The 22,605-nt window shown below is 50.7% G+C and overlaps 2 protein-coding genes across 6 annotated transcripts in view; one reads left to right on the top strand and one right to left on the bottom strand.

Moving 5' to 3' along the window:
- SUGP2 (SURP and G-patch domain containing 2) overlaps positions 1 to 284 on the bottom strand; it is a 62,685-nt gene extending 62,401 nt beyond the window's left edge. Inside the window, exon 1 of the mRNA XM_025458143.3 lies at positions 164 to 284. The gene's annotated coding sequence lies outside the window, so the exon portion shown is untranslated. The remainder of the gene's footprint in view (positions 1 to 163) is intronic.
- On the top strand, positions 219 to 20,801 carry ARMC6 (armadillo repeat containing 6). 5 transcript variants are annotated; one of them, XR_007404275.1, is made up of 9 exons: positions 219 to 359; positions 5,067 to 5,237; positions 6,395 to 6,477; positions 11,480 to 12,053; positions 13,827 to 13,972; positions 15,092 to 15,223; positions 15,565 to 15,702; positions 16,798 to 17,071; positions 19,877 to 20,801. XR_007404275.1 is itself a non-coding variant. In XM_049098078.1 (9 exons), exons 4-9 carry the CDS (start codon positions 10,999 to 11,001, stop codon positions 17,008 to 17,010), a joined length of 1,248 nt encoding a protein of 415 aa, XP_048954035.1. In that variant the 5' UTR covers positions 219 to 359; positions 5,067 to 5,237; positions 6,395 to 6,477; positions 10,980 to 10,998; the 3' UTR covers positions 17,011 to 17,558. The 5 variants fall into 5 exon arrangements, 4 of the variants coding, with proteins under 4 accessions (XP_048954035.1, XP_025313936.1, XP_025313933.1 ...); XM_049098078.1 differs by lacking the exon at positions 19,877 to 20,801 and adding an exon at positions 10,980 to 11,043 and having other exon boundaries at positions 16,798 to 17,558; XM_025458151.3 differs by lacking the exon at positions 19,877 to 20,801 and having other exon boundaries at positions 11,672 to 12,053; positions 16,798 to 17,558.
- The last annotated feature ends 1,804 nt before the right edge of the window (positions 20,802 to 22,605 follow it).

Below are 22,605 nucleotides of genomic sequence, written 5' to 3'. Positions count from 1 at the left end.
GCCCTGGTGCGCAGGCGCAGGCGGCCGCCGCGAAGTCCCCTTGCGCAGGCGCGTTGCTCGCTTCTACAGAGCAGACACTCCTGAGGCGAATTACTAATTTGCTGAGGGCGGCGGCAAAGGGGAGCGGCTGGGAAGAGGCGGCAAAGCAGCCGCCGCCGCATACCTGTTGGCTCTCTCGGCTCTACCTGCGCTCGCGGTCCCCCGTGGTCACTCCGGGAGCAGTCCGTGAGGAGGAGGGAGGCCGAGGCGAGTTGGCGCCGGCGCGCCTGCGCGCGTACGGTGGCCGGACGGGACCAGAGGTGGTTCTGCCGGTGACAGTCGCGAGCCCCACCCTTTCCCCACGTGGCTGCGAAAACCGGGTGAGAAGCGGCGGCTGCGGAGTCCCCTCGCGCGGGAAGGGGAGTGGGCGCCGCGGGGTCGGGCTGGTGACTGGCGCCGCCCTCGGGGACTTGGTTTTGGGGAATGACTTTTACAGAAGCCGCCCGGGGATAAAATCCGCCATTTCCTTGCCCTCCGCTTTCTTTTCATTTATTCATTCATTCATAACCAATGGACCTGAGTGCCTGCTGCGTGTCTGGCTCCATCCTGGGCGGGGGGAAGGTGGTGAACAAAGTTGACCGAACCCCTGGTCTCGTAGAGGTAAAATTTAATTAGGGAGGAGGCTAGACAGGAAAAGAAAAAAAGAAAAGAAAAGAAAAGAAGGAAAAGAAAGAGAAAGAGAGAGAGAGAGAGGAAAGAAAGAAAGAAAGAAGAAAGAAAGAAAGAAGAAAGAAAGAAAGAAAGAAAGAAAGAAAGAAAGAAAGAAAGAAAGAAAGAAAGAAGAAAGAAAATGAACCTTGTCGCTCCAGGTAGATGTAGTATTCAAATAAAAGGATGATGCGATGGCCGGGCCGGGGCGGGGGTGTTGCTTTAACCAGATGGTTATGAAGAGTGTCCCTTCGGTGTCTGGGAAGGATGAGAAAAAGTTGGGAAAGCGCAGTAAGAGACCTAGGTAAGGTCCACGTAGAGAAAGTGCTGGTAAGTAGCCTGGATTTTGTTGAGAGGATTGGGATGCCACTGCAGGATTTTGAGCAGTGAGGTGGCTTTGTGATTTCAAGTTTTTCTCTGGCTGCTGAGTGGAGAATAGAGGCACAGAGTGTGGCAGGGAAGAAGCTGGTGAGGCCACCCATAGGGAAAATTGTGCCTGAACCAGGGTGAGTGTGTTGGTGTGGAGGAAGATGAGGAGTCATTAGAGTCCCTGCCATGTCAGGACACTGTTTTCTTGGTGAACAGAACCCTGGCTTAGGAAACTGGCCGTCATTTGGGGTCTTGCTAACTCCCTTTCTTTCCTTCAGCACACCTTTGACCGTCACATCATGGGGGCTGGTGCTCTTTCCCCTCTTTCCTATTCTGGGCTGATACCAGGTGGCTCCCAGACGACTATTCCTAGGGATTGCCTTTCTCATGAGCTCCAGATATGTATTTTCATTTTTGCTACTTAGCCCGGTGCCCAACCTAGGTGACCCCTGTAAGACTTGCTATAGAGGTGGCCGCAGAGCTGGACTTTGATCTCCCAAGCTCAGGACTGGGCAGGGGGAGGTTCATGGGGCAGAGGAGCCAAGGCCAGAGAGCACATACAGGTTCTAAGCCATCAGGGAAGGCTCCCAGGAAGAGGCAGCTTAGAAGAGCTAGCAGAAACTCCACAGAGAACCCAGGTGGAGGGAAGGTGTTCATGAAGTAGGGTGGCATGATGGCCAGGCCTCTTACTGCTTGTGTGATCTCTGGCAGGTACTTCCCCTCTCTGAACTTCAGATTTCTCATCCATAAAGTAGGCATGATGATATTTGCCTTTAGAACTGTCCCTCTGACAAGGTGGCCACTCACTGTCGGCCCATTTAGGTCTGAAGCATGGCCAGGGTGGTGGAAGCATCATTTGGTGGCAGTCAGGAACAGAGTCTTTCCAACAGCCCCAGCTGGGAAGTTCCTGTCCCTGGGAACTGGTCAGGAACACCACCCCCCACATATACCAGCCTGGTTGTCTCACTCAGAAGCTCTTTATTGAAACAGACAATCCTTACTCTTTTCCTCCACCTTTGACCATGAAACTCCTTAGCAATCCTTAAACGGGCTACTTGTTCTTCTGGGGCAGAAAGAAGTAGGGGGGCTATCTGCAAGGGAGCAAGGGATGCCCTTATGCCTCTCACCCCAATTAAACTGATTGAATTACCTCTAAGCAACAAAGGAAGGGAACAATAGCTAATGTTTATTGAGCTCTTACTCTGTGCCAAATTCCTATTCTAAGCATGTTATAGGGATTAACTGGTTGAATTTTCACTAGTCTCATGAGGTAGATTCTCTTTGTTTATCCCCATGACACATATGAGAGAGCTGACCAACAGTGAGGTTAAGTGGAGGGCCTGGGATTCAAGTCCCCCCTACCGGCCCTAGAACCTGTCCTACTCCTCCCTCAAAACATCTGCACAAACACAGATGGAATATATATTTTTTAAGATTATTCATGGGAGACACACAGAGAAAGGCAGAGACCTAGGCAGAGGGAGAAGCAGGCTCCCTGCAGGGAACCCTATGTGGGACTTGATCCCAGGACCCTGGGATCATGCCCTGAGCCGAAGGCAGATGCTCAACCACTGAGCCACCCAGATGTCCCACAGATGGAATATTCATATCCTGTGCCACCTCCACAAAGAGAATTGCGGGCTTGAGTGGCCTGTTTCCCAGTCAGCCCAAATTTGTGCTCGGATTTTTGCCACATTCCCCCTACTGCTGTCCTAGTATTTGCTATACCTATGTCCCCCTAACTTTTTTTTTTTTTAAGATTTTTAAATTTCTTTATTCATAAGAGACACACAGAGAGAGGCAGAGACATAGGCCGAGGGAGAAGCGGGCTCCTCCAGGGAGCCCTATGTGGAACTCGATCCCATGACCCTGGGATCACGACCTGAGCCAAAGGCAGACGCTCAACCACTTAGCCACCCAGGTGCCCCTGGGTTTGAGGTTTTGGCAAGAAAACTTCACAGGTGAATTTCACTCTTGTCTGGAGGCAAGTAATGTTGGGTATCTTTGCTGGTGATGTGAAATCACACAGTGGAGGAGGGTACTGTCTACTCATTGTGGTCCTCCATCAGTTTTGCTCCTCACAGTTTTGTAGCCTATGGAGATTGTTATCTAAATATTTCCTGTTGTGGACAATTAGTTGGAATTCACCTACAAAGCAGAACTTTTCCTCTTCCTGTTTTTATAATCTGGTAATTAATTATATGAGGGAAGTAGGATGGTTGCTATATTCTTTATTTGCCAGTTTTCAGCAAAATGACAGGGTATGTTTTTGTACTATTATGAACACACAGATTTTTGTATCTATTGTATCCTGTTTTATTTTAGCCGCTCACCTGTCACATGGGCCCATGAGCATCTCTTAGGGTTTGCTCCCAATCCTTTGACGTGACCCTGATGGTTTTTTGAAGTTTCCTTGCTTCCTGGTCTGACAAGATGCTCCCAGCTTGGCTCCTCTGGCCTGTTTTCTTTTGAGTCATAGAATCAGCCATTCCTGGCCTGTTTTCTTCTGAGTCATAGAATCAGCCATTCCTCCAGCCATTTTCCCAACAAAGTCTTCTTTGTTGGGAAAATGGTACTTAGAGACTATTGCTGGCATTCACGGTGTTCACTACCACTGTGGATGTGGTATTTCCTCTAGGCATTTTCAGTTGATATCACTAGAACATCGGTTCTTTACTTGAGAGAAAAATATATCATGAGTTTATATTGATAATTCCAATTCAAATTTACCTCTGAGTTTTTACTTTTTGGATTTTTTTTGTGTTAGATTTTTTTGTTTTATGCTAGTTCCTTTTTTTTTTAAGATTTTTATTTATTTATTCATGAGAGAGAGAGAGAGAGAGAGGCAGAGACACAGGCAGAGGAAGAAGCAGGTTTCCTGCAAGGAGCCTGATGTGGGACTTGATCCCGGATCCCAGGATCATGCCCTGAGCTGAAGGCAGACACTCAGCTGCTAAGCCAGCCACCCAGGTGTCCCATTATGCTAGTTCCTAAGGATATCAACATTATTATTTATTTGCTATATGCACAGTGGCTTCCAAATAACATTACTATTATCATTTCCAGTAACATGATTACTGAATACTGTTGAAGATTTCCTTTTATAGTTCTTTCTATCCTTGTACATCTCAGCGAGAATATATGGTTCTATCACTATATTTTAAACTCCACATAGATATACTATTAGATTCATGGGTTTCATTTTATTCCTAATTTTTAGAGATTCCTTTCATTTTTATTTTAGTTTATATTAATTTCTTTCTTTTTCTAACCACGTAAAGTATTTACATAGTTTCTCAACTTAAAACCATGAAACAAAGGGGATGCCTGGGTTCCTTTGTTGGTTAAGTGTCTGCCTTCAGCTCAGGGCATGATCCCAGAGTCCTAGGATCTAGCCCCGAGTCAGGCTTCTTTTTTTTTTTTTTTTTAAGATTTTATTTATTTATTCATGAAAAACACAGGAGAGAGAGAGGCAGAGGGAGAAGTAGGCTCTATGCAAGGAGCCCTACATGGGACTCGATCCCTGGACTCCAGGACCACACCCTAGGCCAAAGGCGGTGCTAAACCGCTGGGCCACCAGGGCTGCCCCCAAGTCAGGCTTCTTTTTTTTTTTTTTTTTAAGATTTTATTTATTTATTCATGATAGTCACACAGAGAGAGAGAGGCAGAGACACAGGCAGAGGGAGAAGCAGGCTCCATGCACCGGGAGCCCGACATGGGATTCGATCCGGGGTCCCCAGGATCACGCCCTGGGCCAAAGGCAGGCGCCAAACCGCTGCGCCACCCAGGGATCCCTCTTTCTTAGATAAATTGTAAACTGCCTGTCCTCTTCTGCACTTTTACAAGCTCTGTAGATGTGGGGTATCAGCTTTTCCTGTGACCCAGATTTTGAGAGTTATTCCTGGGCATTCCTACACTCTGGCCCCGGTAGCTCTTCCTCAAGTGATAGCCAGACTCATAGTTGTCCTCTCACCCTCAATGAAACTTTTCTTCCTGTCTTAATTTCTCAGTTTGAGAGTGTCTATCAGGTGGGTACCTGCCGCCTCATGCACAGATGAAGATGGCCTCCAAGCGCATCACCCAGGAGACCTTCGATGCAGTCGTTCATGAGAACATTGAAGAGTTCCAGATGCAACCAGAGGAGGCAATAAAAGAGGCCGTGGAACAATTTGAATCACAAGGTAGGACAGTGTGGCTTTGTCCCTGTGCTGGTCTGGCTCTTTGCCCAATAGTCATCACCATCCACAGCTCTTAACGTGGGAGACTGATGTCCTACTATGGCTCTGTCTTGCCTGGCGTGGCAGCCCTGGGCCCTGTCGCTTCTCTGCTCTCTGCTCTCTGCTCTGAGCAGGCTGGCCACCTCCCATTTTGTTCTCGCCCTCCCTCTAACTTGCCTCGACCCCACCTAGACATCTGTGGGGCCGAATCCTACAAGGTGGGTATCATTTTAATTGCTACTTCTTGAAGAGGCTTTTCCTGATCACCTCCCAAGAAACAGGGCCACCTGCCTCCCTGCCCTACTTATGTTCCGTCTTGAGTTCATGGAAGCCAAAGGGGGTATTGGTCAGCAGCCTGTGGAAAGGTGGCATATTCAAAACAGGCTATGGGGGACAGCGGTCAAGAGGGAACCATTTATTTACAGTGGTGTGGGTAGGGTTAAGAGACCCTGCTGGCCATAGCAGGGACCTCCTCAGCCCCACAACAGGCCATGGCTGGGCTGGGGAATCATCTAACAGAGGTGGAGGCAGGGAGCTGGGAGTAAATACCCCACCCTCCCACTCCTTCTGATCTGAAGTCCTACTTTCCATTGGCCAAGCCCAGTCTGACGCAAGAAGGCAATGGAGCCCAGGGAGTCCAGCCTCAGAGGTCAGAGGCTGGTGTCCTGGGCACAGAGTGGGATATAGATACTGAACAGGAACTGGAGAAATACTCAGATGCGTCTTGTGCAGTGGAGGTTTCCCGTGGGGGTATCAGGGAGGGTAGGGGTACATCCAGGGTGAAGAACAATGGGAGCCCCAAGGGAGAAAGCTGTGGGGTCCCCTTCCCTCTTAACCCACCAGGTAGAATGTGTCCCTCACTGCGGTGATGGCCTGCAGCCTCACTACTGCTCTGCTCCCATTAGTTGGACAGAGCCAAGGGGCAAAGACCACCCCCTCCCATAGCCTGTATCCCTTATATGGATGTGGCTGCTTGGCCCTGGTAGGGAGGGGTTGGGGTGGGAAGCTGAGTAGGCCTCCAAAGTGGGGTGGTCCCACAAGAATGGACATGAGGTAGCTCTAGCAGGCCTGTGGGGATAAAACTGTCACTTGTTTCTTGACTCCCCCGTATTCCCCCACAGGGGTTGATCTGAGCAACATTGTAAAGCTGGTACCCAAAGTCTCTGCAGATGGATCCCAGGAGCCTAGACATGACATCCTACAGGTAGGAAGGGATGGCCCATGGGGGCAGGGCTCACTTTACACATGTGGTTCCATACACATTACCATTTAACAGTCTCTTAGGGGCACCTTTATACTGGTTCCCAGATGACAGATGCAGGTTCTAAAGGGCAGGCAAGTACATGAGATGTTGAGCTTTCAGCTGGGGCTCCTTGAGTCCACATTTGAGGGCCCTTTAGGGGTGAATGGTGCTCAGGTTGTCCCCAGTGTTGGCAGCCTTGGGGCAGAAGGTACCATGGAGGAGCCTCTCAGGAGGAATCTCCCAACCACTAAGTTTGCTCAGAGATGGACAGGAATTGCAGAAAGAGAGTGGGATCATAGGCTATCACCTGTTGAGCACTGGCTGTTCACCAGCAGCACTCATAGCCTGCCCCTTTAGTACTAAAACTGGCCTGTGAAGTAGATGGTGTCATTCCTGGCTTACTGATAGGGAAACAGAGGCCCAGAGGCCCGCTTTCTAGCACCTTACAAGGAAGGTAAAGGTCACAGAGGTTAAATGCTATCCTTAATGTCACCTGTCAAACAGGGATAAACTGTTGGTTAAAAGGCAAAAGGCTATAGTGTTTATTGAGAACTGACTGTGGAGTGAGTTCTGTGCAAGGTGCTTTCTTTGTGCTATCTCAGTTATTCTCTCAAAGACCCCTGTAAGGTTGAGATTATTATCCCCATTTTATAGGTGGGTAATTCAAAGAGAAAAAACTGATGTGCCCAGGGACGCCTGGGTGGCTCAGTGGTTGAGTGTCTGCCTTTGGCCCAGGGTGTGATCTTGGAGTCCTTGGATCGAGTCCCACGTCGGTCTCCCTGCATGGAGCCTGCTTCTCCCTCTTCCTGTGTCTCTGCCTCTCTCTGTCTCTCTCATGAATGAATGAATGAATGAATGAATAAATATTTTTAAAAATTAAAAAATAAAAATAATAATAAAATAATAAAAACAAACAAAAAAACTGATGTGCCTGATAGCAAGAGAGTGTCATAATAAAAAAGGAAGTTGGAGGACACAGCCCTGGGTATGAACCCAGCTCTGCATAAGGCAGTATATACTTCTCCCTGCTGTCAGAGTCCTCACCATCTCCTGCCTCAGGTTTTGAGAAAGTTATCTCATTTTTTAAAAAATATTTTCTTTATTTGACAGGTGGAGAGAGCAAAAGCAGGAGGTGTGGGAGAGGGAAAAGCAGGCCTTCTGCTGAGCAGAGAACCTGATGTGGGGCTCAATCCCATGATCCTGGGATCATGACCTGAGCCAAAAGCAGATGCTCAACCAACTGAGCCACCCAGGCACTCTTTCTCATTGTTTTGACTTGTATGCTAGTAAGAAGTGAGTTGGAAAGAAGAAAAGAGAAAGAAAGAGAGGAAGGAGTTTGTTGTCTTGGCAGTATTTTTTATTGGATTGTTCTTTTTTTTTTTAAGTTTTTATTTATTCATGAGAAACACAGAGAGGGGCAGAGACCTATGCAGAGAGGGAAGCAGGCTCCCTGCAGGAAGCCCGATGCAGAACTCAATCCCAGAACACCGGGATCATGACCTGAGCCAAAGGCAGATGCTCAACCACTGAGCCACCCACGTGTCCCAAGTTCATCTTGTTCTTATTGATTTGTAAATGCTCTTTACATATGAAGGGTCTCAGTAACAATAGTCTCTAGAAATCACTAAGTACTGCTAAATTCTTAAAACCTACGATCTCAATCTATTGTTAGCTTATTTTGCTGATCAGGAATCTGAGGTTTCATAAAAATAAATGACTCACCTGTGGTCACAGCCAGTGAGAAGCTGAGCTGAGACCCAGATACAGATCCTTCTCCCAGGGAAATCAAACTGAGAACAGCTCTGCTGTCTTTTATCAGCAGTACAGAAAACTCCTTTTGTTTACAGCCTTTCCTTTTTATTCTTCTTAATTCCACTTTTAAATTTTATTTTTCATTACTGAAGAAGAAAGTGAACATGTTCTTAGCACAAAAGATTCAAGCAATACTCAAGCATTTATAGCAAAATCTGAAAGTCTCTGTCCTGTCTCTCCCACCAAACCCCTTCTCTCCCTTTCCATGTGGGAGGCACCACACACATCAGATTTCATATCCTCCCAACCTTCTTACCTTGGAAATGAACCAGCCCCTTCTCATGCCACTGCTGTTGTGGCTCTGACACGTGAAAAATGCTTATCTGTAGAAAAAATTTCAACTCTGATGCCTTTTGAAAGGAATCTATCAGAATCCTGAAATTTGTTGCACATAGACTTGTAGAAACAAAACAAAACCAAGTAGTCTTGGAACTCTTCAAGGAAAAAATGAGCTGGACTGGTTTTATATGTGAGGAGTTTCAGAATTCAGGCCGTCAGTTGCAGAGGAAATGACCCCAGGGTTGGTGGACAAAGCCCCCTGTCACCACACTGAGTTGTTACAGGTGGAGCCCAGCTGGCTCTGCCACCTTCACTTCAGCAGCTGTCCTTTCCTCAGCCACCAGTGGGTCTGGGGTCACAGGCAGCACCTAGGGACTGTGAAGACCACCATCTTAGCCAGCCAATGAAGAGACTATTTATTTATTTATTTATTTATTTATTTATTTATTTATTTATTTATGAGAGGGAGAGCTCAAGCAGAGGGGGAGAAACAGGCTCCCTGCTGACCAGGGAGCCTGACGTGAGGCTCGATCCCAGCCAATGAAGAGACTTTATTTATTTATTTATTTATTTATTTATTTATTTATTTATGAATGAGAGGGAGAGCTCCAGCAGAGGGGGAGAAGCAGGCTCCCTGCTGACCAAGGAGTCTGACGTGAGGCTCGATCCCAGCACCCTGGGATCATGACCTGAGCTGAAGGCAGATGCTCAATCAACTAAGCCACCCAGGTGCCAGAGAGACTTGCTTTTCCGATGCCATCCAGGCCAATGGGAGATTTACTACAAATTGGATGAAGATATTGTGCAAATTTTGGCCATCATCCTTTCCTCTCTTATCTGACTAAACCTAGAGTATTATAACTCCAGCACTGTGCTCCCTCAATGGCACTTGTGCCACAACTTTTCAGGTTTCTCACCAGGTTCCTGCTAAAATGCTACATCCTCTGTTTTTGGTTTGTAGTAAAATATATATAACACAAATTCACCACCTTAAGTGTTTCTAAGTGTATGGTTCAGTGACATGAAGTATATACACACTGTTGTACAACCATCCTCACCGTCCATTTCCAGGACTTTATCGTATACCCAAACTGAAACTCTGTCCCCTTTAAACACTAACTTCCTATTCCTCTCCCCTAATACCACCTTTCTAGTTCCTACCTCTATGAATGTGACTCCTCTAGAGACCTCCCATAAGTGGAATGACACAGTGTTGGTCTTTTTGTGTCTGGCTCATTTCACTCAGCGTAACGCCATCCATGGCGAAGGGTTCATCCATGTTGTAGCCTGGGTCAGAATTTGGGTGGTTTTTTTTTTTTGGCTTTGGGTTTTTTGGCTTTTTATGTCTGAATAATATTCCATTGTGTGAATGGGCCACAGTCTGTTTATCCATTCATCCATGGATGGAAATTTGGGTTGCTTCTACCTTTTGTCTACTAGAAATAATGCTGCTATGAACACAAATACACAGATATCTCTTCAAGACTGCTTTCAGTTCTAAGGGGTATATATTTGGAAGTGGGATTGCTGGATCATATGGTAATTGTATATTTAATTTTTGAGGAACTGCGAGACTGTTTTCCACAGCAGCTATTCCATTTCATATCCCTACCAGCAGCACACAAGGGTTCCAATTCTCCACATCCTCACCAGCACTTGCTGTTTCCTGTGTGGTTTTGTTTTTGTTATAGCCATCATAATGGATGGGATGGCATCTCATTGTGTGTGGGTTTGTTATTTTTTTAGAGAGGGGGTGGGCAGAGAATCTTAAGCAGGCTCCATGCCCAGCACAGCACATGACCCTGAGATCAGGACCTGAGCTGAAATCAAGAGTCGGACACTTAACAGACTGAGCTGCCTAGGGACCCCTCTTTCTGTGATTTTGATCTGCAATTCCCTAACAACTAGTGATATGGACCATCTTTTTAATGCCTAGTGGCCACCAGTGTATTTTCTTTGGCAGATGTCCATTCAAGGCACATTCTCCGTTTTTAGCCTATTAATATTCTGTGTCATTGGAACATATACTCAGTTAAGCCTAGCTCAGGGAGGATTTGCCAACAGGCATCCTTGCCATTCAGGGCAGTCGTGGCTAAATCAAACCCCTTGGGTTGGGATGATGGTATCTGTAGAACCACCCTCCTTGAGGCCAGGTGCCAGTGATTTCATAAGCTCCAGGAGGCTCGGGTTCATCTTGGGTTCATGGCTGAGGCAGGTCGGAGGTCATGGAATTGAATGCCAGCTAGATTTGGATGCTCTTTTCAAATTGTTTTCTCTCGTTATTACTCCCTCCTCCCTCCCCCTGCCCCGCAAAAGGGCTTTGAGTTGAATTTGGGTAAATCAACTATGTATGGTGTGGTTTCATTTGGCAGATAAATATTTGTGGAGTGAATGAGAGAGACAAACAGACCTCTGGTATGGGCCAGTCTGGCAAAGGTAACTTTCACTTTCCTTGGAGAGGTGGCCGTTGGAGGGTATATCAGTTAGTTATAGTTGCATAATAAGAACTCAAAGCAACAGCCATTTTATTGTTCCTTATGGTTCGGCTGGGTAGACTGAGCTCAACCAGATGGTTCTGCGGGTCTTGCTTGGAGCCTTCTTGCAATGGCATCTAGGGCTGGAATGTTGATTACGTCTGCACTCACATGTGTGGCTCCATGGAGGGACACTGAGATAGCTCGGTCTCTCCATCTCTATGTGGCCTCTGAAGCTCAAAACTCCTAAAAGCCCAGGTGTGGAAGCTGCCACAGCTGGCCTGAACTTCCACCATAGGCCTAGATCCCAGAAGCGGGAAGCTCACAGGGGTGCAACACTGTTGCTCTGGAACATCTTTGGACTGAGCTGGCACTGAAGTTTCTCCCGTATTCTCTAGGTCCTGGATGACCTGCGGGAATCCGTGGCCCACTCTCGCCCCCAGGAAGTGTCCATGCACCTTGCCCGCTTTTTTGAACAGTGCAAGCAGCACAAGGCTTGCCGCTTCCTGGCTGCCCAGAAGGGGGCCTACCCCATCCTTCTGGCTGCCTGGAAGCTTGCTGCAGCAAGTGACCAGAGCCTGTTGCTTCAGGCCCTCAACACCCTGTCAGCCCTGACCGATGGCCAGCCCGATCTCCTAGACACCCAGGGCCTACAGCTGCTGGTGGCAACCCTGGCCCAGAATGCCGACGTAGCTGATCTGACCTGCTCTGGGATCCGCTGTGTTTGCCATGCCTGCCTGAAGCACGAGCAGAATCGGCAAAGCCTGGTGAAGGCCGGTGTGCTGCCCCTGCTGACTGGTGCCATTGCCCGACATAGGCATTGCGCCAACGTGGTCAGAGAGGCCTGTTGGGCCCTCCGAGTCATGACCTTCGATGATGACATCCGTGTGCCCTTTGGCCATGCCCACGACCATGCCAAGATGATTGTGCAGGAGAATGGAGGCTTGAAGGTGCTCATTGAGGCTGCCAAAGGTAGGAGCGGGTGTCAGAATGAAAGTTGGGTTTTAGGACTGCCTCAGACATGGCTGGCTTCAGGCTCCACTCACCTCTTTTGGCTTCCTATCAGCCATATGGCACCCCTAGTGGAACAGTGTCCTTTCTCTTGGTTCTTCTAGGAGAGTTCCAGGCTAGTGTTCCTTGGCCAAGACCAGATCTTGTGCCCATCTCTGGAGCCATTTGGGGAAGGGGCTTAGCTCTGTCCCCCTATACAGACTGAGAACACAGAAAGGAGAGCTCCCCAAAGGGACAAATAGGGTGTTTCCCAAAGATGGGGGAGTGTGGCTGGTGCTTAGTGGAAGTTTATAGTTTGGTTCATACCTAGCCATAAATTCTTACATGTTCCCGACTGGAATGAACAAGGCAAGCCAGCCATAGATCACTGCACTGGTGTTCAGATCTGAAATTCCCTGCCTTCTGTACCCACCAGAAGAGGCCTGATTGTGGTCTGGTGCAAGAAGGTGCTAGAAGAATGAGTTCTTCCCGGCCTGCCTATGGCTTTGGCTCAGTGGCTAGGTTTGTGTATGTGTGACTCTGGCCGTGTCTTCTGGAGAGGCTGGTCTGCCTCAGTCTCATACCTCTGGAGAGGGTGAAAACAGATCTTGGCCATGTGCAAAGTTGAGCTGCGTTTTGGAGGGGTAGCTTACATTTTTATTTGTTGACAGGAGCTCATATCAAACTGGTTCTACCAGAGAAGCAGAACGTGTGTGTGTGTGTTTATTTCAAGGAATTGGCTCATGTGGCTGAGCGGCTGGTGAGCCTAAATTCCATGGAACAGGCTTGAGCAGGAGCCAACACCATAGTCCTCAGGCAAGCTTCTTCCTATTCAGGAAGACCTCAGTTCCCACCCCCCTTTAAAAAAAAAATTATTTATTTATTTGACAGAGTACAAGCAGAGAGAGGGACAGAGGGAGAAGAAGCAAGCTCCACACTGAGGAGGGAGCCTGATGTGGGACCCGATCCCAGGACCCCAGGATCATGACCTAAGCCAAAGCAGATGCTTAACTGACTGAGCCACCCCAGTGCCCCCTCTTAAGACCTTCGGCTGACTGGATGAGGACCACTCAGACCATCAAGGGTCTTCTTGAAGTCAACTGATCATAGATGTCACATCTAGAGAATACCTCCACCCAGATTAGTGCTCATGGCATTGCTGGGGGCTGCACCTGACAAGGGGAACATACCAGTTGACTGTCACAGAACTCTGGATAAATCAGGGCTGTCCACCCCGCACTCTTTCACCCCCTGCCACCCCCCACATGAGCCTCAGTCCAGGCCCCTCCTCCCTGGGGCCTCTGAGCTTCGTCTTCGGCATCTGTGTTCAATTTTGCCCAGGTCAATCTATCCATATGTCCCTCTTCAATTTCTGGGTTTCCCGTTGCACTTAGAAAGGTCATTCCCACCCCAAGAACATAAAAATAGTCTCAGATGTTTTATTATAGCACTATTATGGTATTCTTTTTTTAGTTGAGATCATCAGTTGGTCTGGAATTTATCTGGGACGCGGTGTGGGGGAGGGCACGTTCTCGTGTCTTTTCCGGCTGCCAGCAGGGGGCACTGCAGGCCCAGCAGCCCTGGTGTTTGTGGGGCTCCCTTGGTACCTGTGGCCACCGTGCCTGGCACAAGGGCCCAGCTTCCCAGGTGGAACAGGAGTTGTACCAGGATCACTGGCTCCTAGTTCCAAGCTGGAAGAGGTTCTCTCCCTGTCCTTACCCTAAGCCATGCCTCTCCCTCCCTTCCTCTCCACAGCATTCTCTGACAGCCCCAGTATCCTGAGTGAGCTCTGCAGCACCCTGTCCCGCCTGGCCGTCCGCAATGAATTCTGCCAGGAGGTCGTCGACCTTGGGGGCCTCGGGGTCCTGGTGGCCCTACTGGCCAACTGCAGCGACCACCAGGTGGGCGTCCAGAGCCGTCTTAGGGTGTGAAGCCCCCCTCAGCTGGGTTTTGATTTGTCATTTCTCTTGGTGCCGAGGGAAGATTCTAGAACTCCCAGTGAACTCTGTCCCTTTGAGCCCCAGACACCCCAACAAACGTGAATCATAGCACACCAGCCCTGTCTGCTGACCCTGGAAGCAAAATGCAGTTTTCTGTTGACCCAGGGCAGGATGTAAAGTGTTTTGGGGAAAACAAATCCACCACCCTCTCTTACTTTAACACTTGTATTTTCTCCCCACAATGGGAGAAATGTGAGTAGGTGTTGGCAGGGCCTGGCGTAGATCCCAGCTCAGTTGTGTGATGTTTGAGTGACATAAATCCTTGGTGCCTTGGTTTCCCCATCCATAAAATGGGGCGGGGACTCCTATTCATTATTCTTTCATTTAGCAGCCCCTTAACCCCCTCTCTACATGTGGGAATACCTACCTGTCCCAGGGCAGCAATGGTCCTACTGCCCCCACCCCCAGCTGGTGATACCAGCCAGTCTCGTGTGCAGGTGCCAGAAACCTGAGTTTGAACTGGCTTGAGACATGAGGGAATGCGTTTTGTTTGTACTCCTCGACAGTCGGGTGGGTAGAGGCTTGGTTTCCCTCCCACTGCTTTCTCTTCCTCTTTCATGGCTCTGCCCTTCACCGGTGTGATTGGCAGTCCCAGCAGTATCCGGTCAGCTTGTCCTCAGTTCAAGTTGGTCAGTGCCCACCTGGGGACCCGACTGTGGCCAGGGGACCCCGTGCTTTGATTCCTGGCCTGAGCCACATGCTTCCTCTGTGTGTGAGCGGTGGGTGTCAAGGATGTCCAGATGCCTGGCCTGGACACAAGTGGACTAACTCACAGGGTCCACCTCCCTAAGCCTCTGCCTTTTCTATGCAGCGAGTAATAACCCTGTCGGTCCAGGCTTCCCGCAAGCCCCAGGGTGCCCCCACCAGTTCAGACAGCAAAACAACAAACTCTTTCAAGGCCTGACCACCCCCCCGCCACGCACGCGCGCACATGCACACACACCAGCAACCAAGCAGTGTCTGGCACAGCACAGGAGGACGAGCTGGCCCGAGGTAACCTGTACCTTGCCCTCCCTATAGGACCTTGTGAAGCAAGTGTTGAGTGCCCTGCGGGCCATTGCAGGCAACGATGATGTGAAGGACGCCATCGTCCGTGCTGGTGGGACAGAGTCCATCGTGGCTGCCATGACCCAGCACCTGGCCAGCCCCCAGGTACCTACCCCACACAGGGGTCACACGAGGTGGAGTACAGTGACTGGAGGTCCAGATCAGTATCTGGATTTGCATGGTGCTCTTCCCCATTTCCTCAAGCAGAGTTAGGGCTGGGATGGAGCCCGCAAGAGGCCTGGCTTGAGACTGTAACCCCTAAGAGCATGATTAATGTCTTTATCACCTGGGTATCATTCCTGTTATTAGTGATCTGGTATATACACAGGCTGGCAACAGTTTCCTCAGGTGAAATTGGAGGGCACTTACCTGGGGAATTAACAGTGGCAGCCATGGCGGGTCCTCCAGATGGTGGGTATCTCTGTCCATCTCCGTGACCCCTACAGATATGCGAGCAGAGCTGTGCAGCCTTGTGCGTCTTGGCCCTGCGAAAGCCAGAGAACAGCCGGGTCATCATGGAGGGCGGTGGGGCCCTGGCTGCATTGCAGGCCATGAAGGCACACCCTCAAGAGGCCGGAGTGCAGGTGGGTCTGGGGACGGGAAGGAGGGGCAGGATGCAGGCCCTCGCTGTCTCTGTCCCCATCCCACCCCAGCCCAGTTATCTCAAAGTCTTCTTTCTTTTTCCTAGCTCCCAGAGATATCTACTTCCCATCTTTGAAAATGCACCCAGTTCTGCCCATAGCTGTCTTCCTGTCCCTTTACTCTTCCTGCATTGAGCTTTTCTAACAGTTCCTTTAGAGAGATAGGAAGAGGAGGGGAGCAGATGGGGATCTGCTAGGAGTTTTGGAAGATTCCCTGCCATCCATGGGCTGCTCCTTTGTGTTCTGCATGTCAGACTCACAGTCCATACCTTGCTGGGGAGTCAGTGAAGCTGAGCAGTAAATGGGGCTATGTGCACCCTGCCTGAAACCCAGTCACTTCCTTTTAGCCGCTAGGACTCTTCCTGCCTCCCCCACTCCCACCTCTCACACCCTCCCAGCACAGGGGCCTCCTTGTTGGTCCTTAGACATACCAGGCTCTGTCCCACTAGGGGCTTTTGCAGCAGGTGGTATCTCCTCTGGGACACTATGTCCTTGGCTAACCCATCACCTAGCCCACTCCTCACCAGCCTGGCTGGGCAGCCTCTCACACCTTACCTACTTCTCATCTAGTCTCCCAGTGGTGGGGTGCCTCGTGGCACCCACACACGGCAGATAACCAGGGCACAGATGTTGGTGAACGAGTGATGATGTAATTGACATATGGGTCCTGTGCACAACCCCCTCTTCCTGCGACTCTCTGCCCTTCTTTCCTGGGGCCCCTGCCCAGGCTCTTGCCAGCCACAGGGGATCTTGCTCTGAGGCTAAGGATCTCATGCCTGAGGGATCAGCCCCACCTGTTGAGCTCTTAACTGCCCTGAGCTTCAGTGTCCTCAACTGGGAAATAGGGGAATTAGCCCTGCCTCTCTGAACAGTTGGACGGATAAAGGAAGGAGATGAATCTAGCCCAATGAGTCACAGAGTAGGTACCTACTGTATGTTGGTTGTGGTCACCTTTGCCCTGTTGTGTTATGATGAGGGCCCCAAAGTCAGAATGGACCCCCTACCAGCGCATAGCCACTCACATTTTCTCCCTCCCAGAAACAGGCCTGCATGCTGATCCGTAACCTGGTGGCCCGCAGCCAGGCCTTCTCACAGCCCATCCTGGACCTGGGGGCTGAAGCACTCATCTTGCAGGCCCGTGCTGCCCACCGTGACTGTGAGGACGTGGCCAAGGCTGCCCTGCGGGACCTTGGCTGCCATGTGGAGCTGCGAGAGCTGTGGACTGGCCAGAAGGGCAACCTGGCACCATGACCCCAGGCTCAGTCTGGGCCGTGGCTTTGGATGAGTTCTGTGATTCAGGAACAGGGAGGAGGTCCGTGTCCTGCCACTCTATTCCCCAGATTCCTCCCCCACTCAGTGAAAAGTGTTTTCTGATGGGCACCATGTAGAGGCTGGGGTGGGAAGGGAGCACTGGTGAAGCATCTATAGAGCATAAAGCAGCCCCAGGGTCTTGGCCTCCCATCACCTTGTTCTCCTCACCAGCTGACAGCACTGGCATTATCCTGCCTGCCTGCCCACCCCCACCACATGCCCTTTCCTATCAGATGGGCCTCCTTAGTGCTGCCTGGAGGTGGAGTGCTGACTGAAATTTGGGAGCCACGCTGGCCAATTTCACAACAGGATGGGGACCCCGCTTTGGCTTACAAGTCTGTTTTCTCCCCTGCTCATCTCTCACTTGTAATATGGGTTGTAGGAGCCTTGCTCTGCTGGACAAACGGCAGGGACCAAACTCTTCTGCCTCCAGGGGCCCCAGGCCAGCCCGTACTGCCCAGGAATAAAAGACTCTGTTAGTTGAACAACGGAGGGATCTCTTCCATAGCGATGTGGGGGCTGCCTCCCGTGGCCTTAGAGAAGGGGAGAGGGACAGACGTTTGGGGAGGCCGTGGGTTCACTGAGGAAAGCCAAGGGCTTTTGAGGACAGCCTGGGATATATGATCTGCTGTCACTCCCAGTCTGCAGGAGCCATGGTTCACACCTGGGGTCTCGGCCCCAAGGACCCGGTTTCTGATTATGGATCACTCAACTCTGTGGCCTTGAGCTAGTGACATAGTCTCTTTGAGCCTTGATTTGATGGTCTGTAAAATGGGGAGGGGGAAAAATAGAGCCCCCTCTGAGGGGTGTGCAAGCAGAGCTAAGCACATGGGAGGCACCCAATTGTTTTAGCTTCACTGCCTCAGTTACCCTAGGACTATCTTGTACTCCTCTGCCCAGCTACTTGAGGTTGTTGCTCACCAGGTGGCTTGGGCACCCTACCTGCCTTCTTTGAGCCTCAGTTTCCCCATCTGTAGTATGGACATCACTGTTGCTGCCCCAAATACCCACTGTACCCCACAAGTGTTCTGGGGGGGTCCCAGAACACTTGCTTGTGCCTGGCAAGCCCCTGTGCTCCTCTGCATTTATACTGGGGGGTCTTACTGTGGTCACCTGGCCAGCTTTTGTATCTCATGTGGCCCAACCAGGGTCAGGTAGCTTCAGGACCTCTGCTGGGCTCCAGGTGCTGAGTTACATGACCTCTACAGCCCACACACTGGGACCCCCTCACCTTTCTTGGAACACCCAGCCTGCTGCTCATCCTTCATCTCCCCTAGCTCAAGGAGGGCCTGATTTTGGTCCTTGATACCAGCTCAAGCCCTTTCCTAGAAGGCTCCTGGTTTCCGTGGCTGATGCAGATAGCTGCAGTGAGGGGTCGCATCACCCTGATTCTAATTCCCTGTGGTGGTCCAATTGTTCCTCACTCCCGGTTGGGAGGGCCTAGCTAGCTCAGGAGTGCTGACATGAACCTCTGACCCAGTCACCTCACCCTGACTCCCCCACTGAGAACTCACCCAGCCTGTAGAAGGATCTTGCATCTGCTCCAGGCTGCCCCACCTTGACTTCTGCCACCCATGTGACCTTGAGGCAATCCTTGGGCCCTGTGAGCCTCGAGTATCCTTATCTGTCTCATGGGAGTTGGGTGATGCCAGCCTATTTTTGGGGAAGCCTTAGGTGCCATTCCGGTAATTCCTGCCCCAGCTCTGCTCTCATTCTGCCCAAGGCTCCCCATTGCCCTCTCCATAAAATCAGCTGTCCTCTAGGCCTTGTCCACCTCCCAACCTGATCTTCCCTGCATTCCTTGTTGTCTTTCTGGCCACATCAGCCTCCCCACCTCAGGGCCTTTGCACATTCTAAGCCTTGCATGGAGCACCTTTCCCTTAGTCCTCCCCATGGCCAGCTCTTCTCTGGCACCAGGTTCCAGCTCACATGTTGCCTCCATGGGGAGATACTGCTCTTCCCCTTCACTGGTCTCATCACCTCTTGTGCTGTGTCTCTGAGCCTATGGTCCCTTTGCTTGTGTGCTTTTCTGTTTTGTCTGTCCCCTACTGCCCATGAGTTGTATGTAGGCAGGCTCCTGTCTCCCTGCTCTGTTTCAGCTTCCTGAAAATGTTTTTGAATATACATCTAAATCAAGAGGGTGGTTTTGAGGGAAGGCCTCTGCCCCCATAGCCTAGTGTTCTCCCCTGAGCTCCTGGCCAGCCTTCCTACAGCTGCAGGCTTCTCTGGGGAGACAGGGCTCTAACTTATCAATCCTTCCTACCTTAGTCTAAGTAAATAGGCTTTGTCAGTGGGCGTGGCTCAGGGTCAGTTTGGAAGTCCCCAGGGTGAGTAGGCATATCATCGAGGTTGGCCAAACCTGGGTTCCAGTCCCTGCTCTGCCACCTCAGGTGACCTCAGCCTCCTCTCCTGAAAACAGTTAAGTGCGTTGCTACACAGGGTCACATCCCCCAGCAAGGCACACAGTCCCTGTCTGAGGAGTGCTTGCCATCCTTGTTGATGACATTGAAACCAGGGCTGAGGAGGAAACCACTGTAAGGGAACAGCCAGCACATTCAGACTAGGCCTCTACTGCTGTGTGCTCTTAGATGAGTGACCTGGCTTCTCTGAAACTACCTTGAAACCAGTTGGGCTTGGGTGACATCACTGTTGTATTCAGCAGGTATCCTTCCAGTCAGTGAAGGACCCAGGGTCCTGGCTTATGAACACATATTTGAGAGGGAGGACTTATGAACTGCGTTTTCCTTTCTTTTTTTTTTTTTTTTTAAACACCTGATCAGTTTTTGTTTTTTTGTTTTTTTTTAAGATTTTATTTATTTATTCATGAGCGACACAGAGAGAGGCAGAGACACAGGCCGAGGGAGAAGCAGGCTCCATGCAGGGAGCCCGACGTGGGACTCGATCCCGGGTCTCCAGGATCACGCCCTGGGCTGAAGGCAGCACTAAACTGCTGAGCCACCCAGGCTGCCCTGAACTGTGTTTTCCAGATGAGAAACAGACTCACTGGCATTTGAGGGGCTACAGTGGGACGAGAACTCAGCTTGGCCTGTCTCCATACCCCTCCTCTCTCACCAGCATTGCTAACCTGACCTTGGGCAAACGGCTCTCTGGACTCGGTTGATTAAGCCCTGTCACTCTGCCCAGGCCTGGCTCACAGCCATCGTGTCAGATGATTCTTGGGATCCCCAAGAGGTAGAGGAGATGGAGGGGGGGGGCAGAGAGACAGTGTTCTGCCCAGAGCCAGCCAGGCTGACACGGAAGAGCTGGGATCCCAGGCACCCTGGCCAGGCACAGCTGAAGTGCCCACAGTGGGGGTGTCTGTTGCTGATGCCAAGGGGCATTACTGGCTGTTGTTGGAAGGCGGCAGGGAGGTTGACCGGCGCCAGCATGCTGACAGGCAAACAGAAGCCAGAGCCCAGGCAGTGCCTTTGGCACCCTCAGGAGAGGCAGCCTGGTCCTGGACTGTTGCCTGACCCTTGCCTCAGTTGGCATTGTTCCTAGGGGTACCATGGGACCTTCCAGGAGCTTGCTGCCTCCCTCCCAAGGGCCTGGCAGGTGGGTGCTGTGGGTAGGGACTCCTGTAGCATAAATATCTCCCTCTTTGGGTGGCAAACCCCACCCATAGCTGATCTATGTCCACATTCCATGAAATGCTATATACAGAAAGGGAAACAAGCCCCAAGAATGGTTTATCCATCACCAACACTCAGTAAATGCTGGCTGTGGACCAATGAAGCGAGTGCTTTACTTCCATTCATCTCATTAGTGCTGCCATCAACCCTGGGAGGGAGTTGGAGAAACTGAGGCAGAGAATTTGAGTTGCTTGCTGAAGGTCTGGTGGCCAGCAAGTAAAAAACAGCAGGGATTCAAATCTAGCCTCAGGCCTTTTCAGTGAGGAACACCTGTAGTGGGAGGATCAGTTCTCTCATTTGCAAAGGAGGTGTTATCCCTTCCCCCTACCATGTGGAAATCAGGTCATGAATGGTGTTTGGGAAGTATCCAGTCCAGTAAGGACCTGACACCCATTAGGTGTTCAGCAGACCTCAGTGCCCTCCTCTTGTCCAGAGAGCAGAATGGAAACCAGGGCCTGGAAGTTGGTGGGAAGCAGACCACAGCTGGGAGGTACGGGAGAAAGGCCCAGGTGGGAATATCGTGGGACTAACACAAGTCAGATCGTGGCCAGGTTAGAGGTTTTCCCCATCCTCCATACAGCAAGCCCTTTGAGATGTTGTGGATTAAGCTGGAGGCAGGGGGCTCACACAACCCTGAAATGTGAACCCTCATTAAGGCCTAGTTTAGGTTTGCTCCTCCCAGCATTCCTTGGTTCTGAACTTGATCTTTATCAGCCCTAACCGCCACCTACAGGAAATAAGAGCCAGTATCTGGGAACATTTGTAACTCTCTCCGTCCTGGAGATTTAGAATGCACTTGGGGGGAGTGCCAATGACACAGCGGCTTACATGGATGGCAGGTGTCTTCTCTAAGCTGCTGGCATCTGTTTGCAAAGAATCCCAAGAATGCACCTCACAGAGAAGCTGAGGCTCACAGGCCAGATGGACCTGCTGAGGGTCAAATGCTTTCACCAGAATGTCTTATATCCCAGCAAGGTCTGAGATATAAGTACTCCCATGGGGGTATTTTGGGATATAAGTACATCCTAAAGAAGAAGGATCAAGGTGTAGGATTCATTGTCCCCTGAGAAAACAGATTCACAACCACCTTGCCCAAGGTTATATAGTGGGCCAGTGGCTGCACATGGATTCCACCCAGACTGCTCAGGCCCCTGGTGGCTCTTGTCTGACACTGCCTTACCCCACTTCCAAAAAGCAGGCTGCTCTCAATTCACCTCCAGATTAGGCCCCTTGAAGCACTGTGGCCCAGGAGCTTGACCTCTCTGCACTCTGGTTTCTGTAAAATGTGGCCAGTGGTCGTTTTGACCTCAAGAGACAGTGGTTAGTTTTAAGTTAATTCACAAAAGGTGTATCCGGGAGAAGGCCAGGTGGGGATGTTATTGGGTTCCGTAAAGGAGAGAGCTTGAACTCAGAGAGCTCCAGCGCTTCCAGAAAACCACGAGGCTCGAGGGTAGGATTCCACCTGTTTCCACATCTTTACAACAACCCAGAGCTGCAGAGGACGAGCCTGAGTGACCTCAGAGAGTCTGCCTTCTCCTTGTCGTTGGCAGGGAAATAGCGGGAGTGAAGGAATGGAAAATTATCCAGGAGTCTTTCAACCGAGGTGGCCTGTGTTCACAGCCAGAGTTGGAGGTCCTGCTTCTGCGCGGCGCGGTCCGAAGCCCGGCCTCTTCGACACAGCCTCAGGGAACCCCGCCCGGGGCGTCTGAGGCCGCCTGGGGCCCCCGCGCTCCCGGCCAAACTCTGCACCTTGCGCTCTCCAGCCCTGCCTGGGGCACACCGCCCACGGCCCCCGCGACAGGCCGCAGGGCCTGCCAGTCTTCAGCTTTGCAGCCAATCCTCATCGCCCTCCCGGCTACGCCCTCCGTTCTTGTCCCTCCAGCCGCGCCTGCCACTTCGGAGC

The sequence above is a fragment of the Canis lupus genome, chromosome 20 (genome assembly GCF_003254725.2).
Source record: "Canis lupus dingo isolate Sandy chromosome 20, ASM325472v2, whole genome shotgun sequence".
In the NCBI taxonomy this organism is placed as follows: domain Eukaryota; kingdom Metazoa; phylum Chordata; class Mammalia; order Carnivora; family Canidae; genus Canis; species Canis lupus.
This window is presented reverse-complemented; position numbering and strand designations above follow the sequence as displayed.